The sequence below is a fragment of the Cetorhinus maximus genome, chromosome 35, assembly GCF_964194155.1.
Source record: "Cetorhinus maximus chromosome 35, sCetMax3.hap1.1, whole genome shotgun sequence".
NCBI classification, from domain to species: domain Eukaryota; kingdom Metazoa; phylum Chordata; class Chondrichthyes; order Lamniformes; family Cetorhinidae; genus Cetorhinus; species Cetorhinus maximus.
The window spans coordinates 8,621,502-8,635,134 of NC_135913.1; the positions used below are offsets into that span (position 1 = coordinate 8,621,502).

The following is a 13,633-nucleotide window of genomic DNA, read 5'->3' on the forward strand; positions in this document are numbered from 1 at the left end:
TTGGAGATCATGGCTATCCCCTACACTATCCAAAACTCCGCCAATCTTTGTGTCAGCTACAAGTTTACCAATTTGGTACAGGGCACAATTTTGTAACGTCAAAATCGTAAATATATAACACAAACAGCAATGGCCTCAATACCGAGCCCTGTGGAACACCACTTGTGGCAACTTTCCATTCGCAAGGACATCCATCGACCATAAGCCTTTGTTTCCTGTTACAAAGGCAACCTTTTCTCCAGTTTGCCACATTACCCTCAATCACATGGGATTTAAGGTACCTGACCTAACTGTCATGCGGGACCTTGTAAAATGCCTTGTCAAAATCCATGTACACAACGTCAACTGCACGACCTTCATCGACCCTCCTTGTCACTTCCTCAAATAATTCAATCAAATTTGTGACGCAAGGCCATCCTTTAAATACTACATGCTGACCTTTCCTGACTACTCCATGCCTTTCCACATAACAGTTAATCCTGTCTCTCAGAATTGATTCTATAATTTGCTCACCACAGACGTAAGACGAACTCGCCTATCATTGTTTGGCATTTCCTTCTATCCGTTTTTAATCGATGGAACTAAGTTTGCATTTCTCCGATCCTCCGTTACCTCTCCTGTATCTAGTGAAGATTGGAAAACCATACTCAGAGATTCTACTATCTACTCCCTGCCATCCATCAGCAGCCTCGGAAGCAATCCATCTGGACCTGTTGACCCCTCAACTTTCAAGGATTTCAACCCTTCGAGTGCTTCCTCTCTCTTTATGACTGTCCGGTCCAATATCTCGCAGTCTTCCTCCTGGACTATTATATCTACATCATCCCTTTCCTTTGTAAACATGGAGAAAAACTATTTATTGAAAACCCTTCCCACAGCCTCTGCATTTACACACAAGTTTCCTTCTTCATCTCTGTTAGGTCTCACTTTTTTCTTAACTAACCTTTTAGCATTGATGTACTGTTTAAGCATCTTTGGGTTAAATTTAACTTTACTTGCTATTTTTTTTTCATGTCCTCTCTTTGATTTCCTTTTTAACCTTTTTTACTTCGTCCCTGCACTTCCTATATTCGTCTGGGCTATCTGCAGTGCTTAGTTCTTTGTGCCTTTCATACGCTTTCTTTTTCTGTTTGATCTCCCCTATATTCCTCTAGACAACCAGAGGGGTCTTGATTTGGCAGTACCACTCTTATCTTTGTAGGAGGCAGTTCTACTTTGTACAATTAAGATCTCACTCTTTCCTGATTTCCACTCGTTTACCACTGTTAATCCTCCAGGAATGCTGCCCAGTCCACCTCAACCAAGTTCCTTTTCATTTCTGCAAAATTTCCCTTCCCCCAGTCCGAGACTTTTACTCCTGCCTGATTTCTGACTTTTTCCATGGTAATGTTAAATCTAACTCAATTGTGATCGCTGTCCACGATATTGTCACCAACTTTCAATTCAGCCACTTTCCCTTATTCATTCTCCAAGACTTGGTCCACAATTGCATCTCCTCCCGTTGGTTTTGTCAAGAATTGGGTGAAAAAAATTCCTGGACACACTGCATGGTTTTTTCCTCCATCAGTGTTCCTTATACTGTTTGAATCCCAGTTGATATTCAGATAGTTGAAGTTTCCTACTATCATTGCGTTCTTGTTCTAACAAGCAGAAATTTGCCTATGTATTTGTTCTTCTATCTCCCTTTGACTATTTGGAGGTCTGTATTATACCAACAGTAGTGTGATTGTCCCTTTTTTATTGATAAGCTCAATCCATAATGCCTCGTTTTTGAAACATTTAGCATATCATCCCTTCTCAGAACTGGAATTGATTCTTTAACCATTAGTGTTACCACCGCACCCCCCGCTTCCCATTTTATCTCCTACTTCATCGTGTCTGAAGACTCTATAACCAGGGATATTAAGCTGACAGCTTTGCCCCTCCCTTAGCCAGGTCTCTGTTATAGCAATGACATCCTGCTGCTATGTGTCTACCTGTGCCCTTAACTCATCTCTTCATCTCTTTGCATTGAAGTATAACATGTTTAAACTCGTCAATTTCCCTTGCTTGGGCACTTTGTCAACTTTGTTTCTCCTGTAAATCCGTGTCTATCACAACGACCCAAGCTAATGTTCCACCTCATTTTTTTCTGATATAAATTTGACCTATCTGATCCTGCTCTTTGTATCACATCCCCCTGCCACACGAGTTTAAATACTCCACAACAGAACTAGCAAAAGCCCTCGCAAGGGCACTGGTCCCAGCACTGACTGGGTGCAGGCCGTTCAGTTTGTACAGGCCCTACCTTCCCCAGAATCAGTCAGAGTGACGCAAACATCTGAATCCCTCCCAGTTACACCATCTCTCCAGCCGCGTGCTGATTTAGTCTATCCTCCTATTCCTGCTCTCGTTAGCATGTGGTACTGGGAGTAATCCTGAGATTACTACATTTGAGGTCCTGCATTTTAATTTATCTCCTAACTTCCTTTCCTGAGTTTGCAGGTCTTCATCCCTTAGTTTACCTCAATCGTTGGGACGATGAGTACCACGACCACTTGCTGTTTACCTTCCCTCCTTAGAATGTACTGCAGCCGCTCCGTGATATCCTGGCACCATGGAGGCAATGTACCATCCTTGATTCACGTTTGCGGCCACAGAAGCGTCTGTCTGCGGTGCTAATTATTGAATCCCCTATCACTATACATCTGCCATTTGTTTTTCTTAGGCCCTCTGAGCAGCAAAGCCACCCACGGTTCCGTGAACTTGGCTGTTGCTGCTTTCCCCTAAGAGGCTATCCACCCTCCCCCTCCCCACCCCCCACACCAACCAGCCCCACCCCCCACCCCACCGCCTCCCACAAAACAGTATCCAAAGTGGTATATCTTTAAGAGAGGGGGATGACCCTTATTGCCACTTTGGTGGAGATTATGTAGATGGACTTTGTGAGTCCTGGGTATGGATAACAGAGTTTTAGTTCAGTTTGTATTGATAGAAGGTTGAGAGTGGGTGGCGTGGTCAGAGCGAGTTGTAGAAAATTAATCAGAAGTTGGATGTGTTGTAATTTAACTCGGATCATTAACCTATATAAGTAAATAAAAACATATTCACGTTAAAATAATGAAGACTTGAATATTAGTTGGACACTTTCTTTGTATTGTCCACAATGATTTCAATGCTGCAATTCCAAATGTGGCCTTTAATATTTCAGTGTGGAAAACACAGGTGTGAGGAAATTTTAGGGGCAGAAGTAATCGGGTCAGCTATGTCCCTGGGTTAATTACAAACTGCAGAAAATCTTTAACATTGACACAATCCGTAGGAGGGGATGTTCTCAAGACCTTTGTTTGTAAAATGTATATTAAGCCGTTCATTTTTATTCGAATCAGTTCTATTTGAGTGCAGTTTTCTGCTTAATCCACAAGGAAGGTTTTATGAAGATTATGTTCTGGGCGCTGAGATTTTTTTTTCGGCACACCATTTACATCAAAGTGAAAACTGATGATGAAATGTGCTTGCTCAATCGAGTGTAAATATTAGCAATGTTCATGGATGTAAGCGATTCCGTGGAAATGCATCTCCTGTGTCAGTCTTTGCATTGGACCCTTTGCATTGGAATATGCCGGAGTGCCTGTCGGAACTGCGGGTGAGATACCAGTAGAATTAGCTGCTTCTCAAAGAACCAGGTCTTCCAGTAATCATTCGGATAAATTACATTTGCTATCCGATCCTTGCAGCAATTGGTGTTCTTGGTACGCTGTTAGCTCGGTTATTAATAACGTAAATCGGTGTTATCTATGTGGTAAATCGGTGATAGCTGTGCTGATTCACTCAATATTATATCTCCATGCATGTTTTTCGCAGCTGCCCATTACTCTGTTGAAACTTATTGTCCTTGGCCTATGGACTTTCGATGTTGTATGAGATGCATTATATCTGTAATATGTTTCTTCATCCAAACTTAGCGCAGTCACTGGAATATTCCCTATGGTAAAAATTGGAGTCAAGTGTCTGGGTTAGGAACAGTTCTCGGGCAATCAGACGCCGTTATTAGCTTCATGTTGTGCAACGAAACTCTTCCAGAATAATTTACTAAATGTGTTTTCATTGATTGAAACTGAGACAGCTCATGGTCTCAACGTGACAAGCAGGCAGTGCAACGTCCTCCACAATTCAAAGTGCATTTTAACTGGGATTTCAATATATTTATTTGTTATCACTGTTAGGCAATGTGTTTCATTTTCTGCATGGCGTCGCTTCAGATGTCTGCCCAATAATACTTTAACATCTCATTTACTGCTTCTCTGTGAATGAATACATTCTTACTGGGCTACATTACAAAATAAATGTTTTGATGTTATGTTGGATCACTTTGCAGTGCAGCTGTTAACATCGTGGGCCGTTCTGTTTATCTACAGATTCAACATAACAGCGATTGCACTGGTGTTTCGTTTTTCGAACAATTCCACACCTAAACTTTGTTATTTTATGAAATAGATTTTCAATTATTGTGAGATCTGTTTAGAAAGAATTAGTTTATTCCATGCATTGCAGATGAAGTGAATAGTGGAGGCAATCATATGGAGACTCGGTCGATTTTGATACAATAAACGATTAACCGAAGCTGCAGCATTGAACGAGTTGATGCTGAGAATGGGATCACCGAACACGGGGTTAGTGAAAAGAATATAACTATTGAAACAGATGTGAAAGTGACAGCTGAGAATGGTAGTATGGATATATAGGAGGAGGAGTATTGGAGAAAGAGACTGATGCAAAATAGAGGGATGGCGAGAAGGAAATTGAGAAGATAGTGAGAGGCAGCTTTGATAATAGTTTATCAGAATGAACTGCTGAAACTTCCAGGAAAATTATGATAAGCAGTTGGTTTGAATTGCTATGACAATTTTCAAATTTTATGAGGTTTATTGTACTTCCAGAATGTGTTTATCATTATCAGGTCCTCAATTTATTCTGGTGAATGTTGAGTTTACTGATTTATGAGAAGAAAAAAATAACATAATTCAAATAAATTGAGAAAGTATCGGACATGTCTTGATGTTGAATTAGGAGGATTCTGCACTTTTTAAAGAGAAATATCTGCTTAATTCGGAAACGTTTATTTTTCCATATATTTTAATTTAACTTTGATTGAATGAACAAAATGATTTTACTGGGCACATGGAACATCCAACCAGTTCACACAAGTAAACAGAAAGTGGAATTGTTGTCTTGCTGAGATCTGTAATTGCTATTTCCTCTAACACTCTGCTTTCGTCTCTCAGTGTGTATCTCAGCATCTGCTAGCATTGAAATCTATCCTCTGCCTTATTATAGGCTGCTTCAGTCTATTTGCCTTCCCAGGTCACCTGCGTGTGTTTCTTCGCAAATCCTGTTAGGTCTTCTTACTTGTCTTCCTTACCATTTCACTCAAGATCTCGAAGTCAAACTTCGTTTTCCAACCTGATGCGAAGCTTCAACGTCGTCACTGCAGTTCTGTGTGTTTTCTTTCTTTCTTGAACTCTTGTAGGCTCCGTCAACACAGGGCAACAAATTCTCTGCATCTCTCCATGCCTTCAAACAATCAAGCCTTCATTATAGAGCCAACTCCCAATTTAATGTATTGTTTTATTTAACTCCATAAAATGCCTGCTCTGTTCCGCACCCGCACTGCGGCCTCACCTGGCACATCCAATGGATCATGTGCTGACTTCAACTAGTTTCCAAACAAATTCCCAATTCATTTTTTTAATTGTGTGACAAATGTTTCTTTGTAGGAAAGTAAAACCCTGGCCAATGAATTAGTGTTCACTTACTCTGCAGTAACAAAGGCCTCACTCCCGATCTCGTTTTCACCATTTTGCTCTTCAATATATACGGCAGTCATGGCCCTCTTTATATTGCAGATTCCTCGTCACTCATTTTGCAGCTTCTCGGTTCCTGTACCAATACCTACTTACACTGTGACCCAACGTTAATTCGGAAAGGAACTGGCGAACACAATATTAATTCAAGTTAATTGTCAAATTATTTTTATCACAGGAGGACCTGAAGGGGCACCAGGAACCAAACTAAATTCCATGTCATGTTCTACACTCCCCAAGAGACAGAAAGTACACATTGGCCCAGATATTCTGGTCTCCGGATGGCCATACCTCAGAGGTACCCCAAGAAGAAGCAGTGAAAGACCTCGTGGAAGTCACAGCCAACGGATGGGGGTTGCCCATGAAATTTTAACTACTCATGGGAAACCTCCCTGCATCCGGGGCTCTATGAAATGTCTCCAATCCTGAGTTAATTTCGGAGACTTCAGAGAGATCCAGGTAACTCTTGACTATACAGCCGACCCCCGAATCCCCAACCGGCATTCCCGACTACCTCCTGGCCGTCAGTCTGGCTTGCGCCTAACCCTCCGAATCTCCGACGCTTGGAACCACATCTGACCCTCCGCCTTCCCCCGGCCCTTCTGGTAACTGAGAAGATGCACATGTAGCAGAAAATTGCCATTTCAACAAGAAATAATTGAAGCATCTGCGCTTTTTGATGGAACTAAAACTGTTGTAACCCTCATGAAGAACATCCTGGAGTTGCCATTGACCAGGAACTGAACTGAACGAATCATATAAATACTGCGGCCGCAGGAGAAAGTCGGAGTTTGGGAAATCTGCGGCAACTAATTCACCTCCTGAATCCCCAAGGCCTGCCTATAAAATAAACACCAGGAATCTGATGGGATTCGCTTCACTTTCCAGAAAGTTTAAAGCTCGAAAAAACATACAAGAAATTCGATACCTGCCAAAACAAAACAGGCCAGTTGATAAGGCACCACGTCGCGCGCCTGAACCATCGTGCACAATGGAAGAAATTAATTATATTTGCAAAATGCTCTGCAGCGACTCACCTTCGGTTGAATATTCCAAACCGCCACCCACGACAGTAAGAAAATGCAAAGATAGAATATCCATAATAAACCAGCACCTGGAGGACACCCTGCAGGCCACGGAGCATTCTGACTGGAAATTTCACTCCTTCATTTTCGTTCAGCCAAACATCTCAGAACTGTCCCTCTAACCGCACTGTAGACGGCTGTAAACGGGATGGACTGCATGTGTTAGGGAGACAGCTTTGCACAACCTTCTAAAGGGCAATCTGGAATTTATAGTAAATTCCGGCCTGGCCAACGACGCTCATATCCAAAGAGACAAGAAACACATATTAGAAGGAATGCCTTGCTGGAAGCAATGTTGGAGGCAGGAGTCAGAAAATAATTAATGAGGGAAACAAAGAAATAACTAAAACTAAAATGAACCATGACATATAAAGCGATGGGACGTTGCTAACAATCTAACATTTTTTTGCAGACAGCAGGCTAAACAACGGAAATAATGCCTTGTTTCAGTGCGGTACAGATCACTGGCTTTTGAATGTATGAAGCTGTGCGCCGAAAACCCAGAGTGCAGCACTTGATTCTTTTCCGGTGCTCGATCGATCGATTCACCACAGATTTGTTTGTTCCTCGTTTTCACGCTGGACAAGATATATTCATGCAGCTGCAGAATAAATTTGTATTTATTTCCATACAACACAATTCACACTCGACACAAATGATCATGATCGTAATCAAAACATTTCCGACGGCTGCGGAATTGAATTACAACAGTTGTTGTTAAATTGTTGTTACGTGTAGGTGTGGGAGCAAGATGTTGAAAGCATTTTTCTGAAAGTCGACTCCCCTCAGAAGAGAGGAAGAGTTGAAAGAAATGATTGAGTAGTGACTTGTCGATAGAATAAAGGACCCAAAGCCGAAAATTCATGTTATATAGTGAGATAATTACATATCATTCCCATAACAAGATGAGTTTATGATTTTATAATAGAAAATCCGTAATTCAAAAAGCAATGAAAAAATGACGAGCATTGGAAACAATGCATCAAATATATTTAAATATAAAGAGACCGTGAATGGTATGAGAGCCCAGTGATGAAATATGTACGATTGTATTATCACTGAGAACATCTACGAAGGAGATTATTTTTATACCTAGGGCTTTTATAAAAAATGGTCGAATGGTTTATTATATTAAAGTGCATTTAATTCCAGACATGCGGACAGAAGAACCTCACTGATTTAAAAGCGACAACAGCTTTGGATTGCTTTGATGTACAACGTAGGAAATTCTGGTACTGTAGCTGTGTATAGAATAATTCAAATGAAGGATTCAGTTCCTTGGAATGTTCAAGCTTGAATGAATGATACTTCCACTACTACAGCCCTAATGATGAGAAATCTCCAGCTTTCATTATTGTTTCACGGAGTTTGGGCATTGCTGGCTAGGTCAGCATTTATTGCCGAACATTAATTGCCCTTGATGAGGTGATGGTGAGCCGCCTTTTTGATCCGCTGCAGACCACATGGTATATGTATAACCACAGCGCTAAAAGGAATGGAGTTCCAAGATTTTGAACCAGGTTTACTTGATAATGTGTGTCTTGTTACTTTTTTCAGTTCATATCTGACATCATCCTGCATTATTATTCAGCAAATTGCCTCATTCCGAAATTGTGATTTATTCTATGTTACAATCCTGCCTTCTTCGTTATGTTCATTTACACTCATTCTAAAGAACCTGTTTCATTAATCGCTTTGTATCGGACATATTCCTCCATGCATTGCACAGCTGTGTTGTCCACTTGCGGATCAAACTTGTTCGCGAACAAACGTTCCTGTTGGACGATCCAGGATAGATCTCCAGACCCATAAACACAGAGTAGATGGCGGTATCTTCCTGTGCAAGGCGGATATCTGGCTCCCTTCGCTACATCACCAGCCGCAAAAGACCACTTCACTGCTCGGGTAACAACTGGGTCATTCTGGTAGTGTCCTGGAGTGTACGGTATGGAGCCGGGTATCTCAGGCATCCTCTGTAAGGTTGCCCAGATGTGTTCGTCGGGGCTGTAGGTGTCCTCGGACCACTTGAAAAACGGTTGGATTTCCGGGTTCGCAAACAAAGTCCATTCAAATTCTCTGGTGACAAGAATGTAGGCACCCCCCACATACATGGGAGTGCGTATGGGTGGGGGACTCTTCTTTTGCTGAGTTCTGACGACACCGTTACGGATTGCATAATGAAATTCCCATCGTCTCTGAAAATCAACACAAAGATAAACTTTTCTTATTTTCCAATTTAATCTTCATTTTCAGACCACATCGGAAATAACAGCAGCAATTATAAACTTTCATTCTCTCAATTACTTTATATTCCATCTAGTTTCTTCTGTACATAAAATATGCAGAGGTCATGTTGATAGCAAGTGATTGAAAAGTGGAAGTATAGGAGAAAAAATAAGGCGGTGGCACAGTGCATTGTTGGGAATGGCCTAACGGAGAGCAATGATGCGGCGGTGTCACCAGGGAAGCTCAGGAATGTGAAATAAATGAAGGAAATTAGATGGCAATTGGAAGGCAAGCGCTTATTTTATAAAAAAAGAAAAAACAGTAACTATTAACTTGCCAGGGCTTCAGAGGCCTGAAAATAGCTAAAAGCACATCACTTTTCCTTTCTTGTGTCCAAACCAGCGGGCACCATTTGCGAGCAATGATGTGGTCTGTTTCCATGTTCAAATCAGGACAGTGCCGTGAAATTAAAGCAAAAGCACATGCAGCAGACAGTTTCAGAAACCGTTTGCTGCACCTGACAAAGAGAGGAAATACTGAGCTACAGGCCAGCTAGACTACATTGCTTGATGCAAAAATGCTGGGACCCATTATGAAGGAAGTCTTAACAATTCTCTCCAAAAAGCAGAGTATGATTGGAAAAAGTCACCATGGTTATACTCAAGGGAAATCGTGGTTGACAAATTGAGATGAGTTTTTTGAGGATGCACCGAGTCGGATAGGTAAAGGGGAACCAGTGGGTGTAGTACACCTGGAATTCGAAAAAGTTTTTAATACGGCGCCAAAACACGGGGTACAGTCCCGCTATAAGGACCCAATCATTTTGGACTGTGATGAGGAGAAATGTCTTCACTCAAAATCTCGTGAATCTTTGGAAATCTCTACTCCTGAGGGTTGTGGATGAATCATCGCTGAATACATTTAATGCAATGATAGATATATTTCTGGATTCTCTGGGAATTACGGGATATGGACAGCGGGAGATAGAATGGATTTTAATTCCAAGATTAGCTATGATCATATTTAATTGTTGAAAAAGCTCGATGGGCTACGTGGTCTTCTACTCCCCCCATTAATTATGTTCTTGTGTCATTGCAACCCGCCGATCAGCACGTTTCAATCATCCAATATGTCAAATATGTCTTGCATTCTTGTTTATTATATTAAACTGCTTCCATAGTTTCTAGGGTGGTCCTTTCCAGATTTGAACAAATGTCTGTGCTCAAAAAAGCAACGATATTTTGGAGAAAACAGTTAGTCTCCAATCAAACACTGCTAATGTAACCGAGAAGGAGGGAGAGAGAGAGGGAGAGGGGGATTGAAGAAGGGTTGGGTGGTTAGAAGGAAAACTAGGACACTGGATAGATGTAAGACATGAGCTGATCTATTTACCTTTTTGTAGTTTGGTGGTGCTACTGAGTCCATAATATTTGAGCCGTTCCTCGCCATAAGACTGTTGACTATCTCCCTATTGGTTTTCGTTGGAAAGTCTTGCCCACAAACATTTATGAGGTATTTCCACGGGACAGTGCTCTGCAGCAGCTCTTCCATACAGTTCAGGTCAGCCTGAACTCTGGACCATGAGGCGTATGTCACCGATTCTAATTTTCCTGCAATAAAGACATTACTGAAACAGGAAGCGATGGCCTGGACTGCCAAGTGAAATGGATTTGGAGACTTCCTGTCCACGTGGACACAGTACACGTTCTGTGGAGCATAAATGCTTCTTAGGAGCCTCTCGAACATCTCAATGTTGCTATGGATCACCATGGAATAGGCCAGGGGAAAATCGTGTTCCTCAGTACTTAACGGGAAAGTGATGTATTTGCGGTTTTTAACGAAATTGTCGCAGTCTTGCGTCATTGCTAAATAATCCGTTTCAGTGACGGCTTTATGCTTGTTTGCGATTGTGATCGAGTTTATTACAGCCTCTTCAATAGCTTCAGGGTCACCACTAATTATCTTCCAACAACTCGAGTTCTTTTCTGCCAGATCCAAGGATGCATATCGCACATGGTAACCCGATTTTGGTTCAACTGGTTTCCAGTAGTTTTTGAATGAATTTCCTCCCCAGTGAAAATATCCACAAAGAAAAGTCGCTAAGAGACCGCTCAGGATATATTTCAGGTTTAGTGGCCAGCAAACAGGCTGATCCAACATTCTTGCTGTTCTTCCACAGCTATTTTAAAGATAATTATCAAACCGGATTACCAGATATAATTGATATACAGATGTACAATCAGCAATTTTTTTTCTCCTTAAAGACGGCTATTCAGCAATTTGAGTAAATTGTGCGCCGATATTTAAGAGACTAATGATGGAAAAATGATGTTCCGGGCTGCAATCAGGAGCTGCTCATTAATCGGGATTCAACCGACCACCCGCACTGAAAGGTCCCACCTGATCTTTGTGCCTGGTCTAATGATCCTGTGTATTTGGTTAGACTCTCTCTCACACTCTCACTTCCTCTGCTCTTTGAATTTCTGGTTTGCTCAATGTCTCAGTTCCATATCGCAGAGATTTGATCCTTCATTTGTAAAAATCCAGCTTACAATTGATTTCTCCCTCTTGTGACTGGTGTCAATAAGTGTAATCTTCCAACATTCTCTATTTCCTGTTCTGCATCTTAAGCCTTTCCTTCAAACATTTCTAAGAGAAACAGCAGGAATCTCAGGGTATTTGCAAATAGAATCCAGGACCTATCCAATAAATGGGACAAAAGTGACAATAGTTTAATAAAGTCAAGAATCATGTAATCTAATGTCAAATATGAGAGATGTGATATAGGAATAATTACATTCATATGCGGCTTTTGCGCATCCCAAAACGGTTTTAAAGCTAATTAAGCATTTTTTGTAATTTCGCCTCTGTTGTACTGCAGTACTCATTGCGTCCCTAGGGCTGCACCAGGCACCTATGTACCAAACTAACAGCAGTGCAGCTCAACTCATTTTCGACCGTCCTAGACTGCAGAACGTCCTAAGCACACATCTGCACAGTAAAGCATTCCCTCAGTGCTGCCCTTCTGATTGTGAGGAAGTGTTTTACTCCTTCTAGCCGACAGGTTTGATCTCCATCAGTACTGCCTCTCCGATGTTGTTGCTTTAGCTCCAGGATAACATGCTTAATGCCCGCTACTGCCGTACCTCTGACCATGTCAATAGCCCATTTATAGAGCCCATTTGCTAAAAGTGCAGCATTCCTTCTGTCCTGCACCTCTGGTCGTACAGTTGTATCTCTACGTCATTACAACTCCCCCTCTACACTGGCTGTCTGAAAGTATTGGACTTACTCAGTAACGACGTTCTGATAGTTCAACAGTCCATCACTACTGCCCCTTGGACAGTACATTCCATTAGTCCTGCCCCTGATGAAATCTTGGAATATGTTGATGGAGTTGGAATAACATTTATTGTCCTTGTGTATTTTAAAAGGGCTTTGTTACAGTGCCATGCAATGAAACGAATTGCATAATTAAAGCCATTGGATTAAGGCAGTGATGAAAACAAAAACGGTTAATGGACAGAAGGCACAAATCGCTGATGACAAGCCTTTTTAGGTTGGTGGTAGATATAGAGTGATTTTTTTCGAGGTACCGATAATAGAGTCATTGACTGTTTAAAAAGATATTGATTAGCAGGAGATAGTCTCTAGGGCATAACTTAAAAGGATACAGATAACACGGAACTCCAAAATGGAGTGAGCAATAAGGCGGATAACAATAAACTTCAGTAGGATATAAATGAAGAGGTGAAATGGGCAGAAACATGCCAGATAAAATTTATCAGAGCAAAGTCTTAAATGATGCATGTTGTAGGGAAGAGGGGAGTTAAAGTCAATGGTGCGAAGGTGCTGGAGAAGAGAGACCTGGTCTCGTTGATGTACTGATCTTTGAAGCTGACCATTCAAGGTTCAACCAACAGACGACATCCTTACTTTGTTTTGGTTTATTAAGTTACGCAGACAACAGAGCTATCCAAAAACTTCATTAGCCACTATTTTGGACTCAGTTGGGTGATTGCACTTCAGAAAGGATAGCAGGATCTTAAAGAGGCTGTGCAAAAAAAATTAATAGTATAGTGCCGGGGATGCGTGACACCTGTTTTGTGGAGGGGCTGGAGACCTGTGGCTGTTTTCCTAAGAGCAGAGAACGTGAGGGTGCGATCTGAGAAAAGTGTCAAATCCACGAACGATTCTGTTAATATAAATAATGAAAATAATTGAAATGTCAGATGGATTGGTAGCCGGACACCACAGACTGAAAATGGTTAGTGCAGCAAACAGGCAGCATGCAGAAACATGTTTTAAATAGTGAGATTCTGTTATCTTGATCACAGCGTCTGAAAGGCGGGTGGAAGAAGAATTAATAGCAACGTCCCAAAGAGAAAAGGATAAATATTTGAAGGGAATAATTTTCCCTGACTTTGGGGTCACAGCGGACTACGGATCTAATTATAAGGGTCTGCTAAAGAGCCATTG

The 13,633-nt window shown here is 41.4% G+C and overlaps 2 protein-coding genes across 4 annotated transcripts in view; one reads left to right on the forward strand and one right to left on the reverse strand.

The window, feature by feature from the left end:
• Positions 1-13,633, forward strand: part of LOC144672033 (NACHT, LRR and PYD domains-containing protein 3-like) — a 1,181,600-nt gene that overhangs the window by 924,297 nt on the left and 243,670 nt on the right. The window lies entirely within an intron of this gene.
• LOC144671974 (beta-1,3-galactosyl-O-glycosyl-glycoprotein beta-1,6-N-acetylglucosaminyltransferase 3-like) lies at positions 8,593-11,445 on the reverse strand. The gene is made up of 2 exons (XM_078533912.1): positions 10,547-11,445; positions 8,593-9,123 (listed from the first exon to the last, which is right to left on the reverse strand). Exons 1-2 carry the CDS (start codon positions 11,312-11,314, stop codon positions 8,593-8,595), a joined length of 1,299 nt encoding a protein of 432 aa, XP_078390038.1. The 5' UTR covers positions 11,315-11,445.

Bases quoted from the DNA above. Each gene is read 5' to 3' on its own strand.
- LOC144671974 (XM_078533912.1), bottom strand. From the start codon at position 11,314: ATGTTGGATCAGCCTGTTTGCTGGCCACTAAACCTGAAATATATCCTG. The intron at 9,124-10,546 runs GTAAATAGATCA...GTTGATTTTCAG, and splicing joins CACCACCAAACTACAAAAAG to AGACGATGGGAATTTCATTA.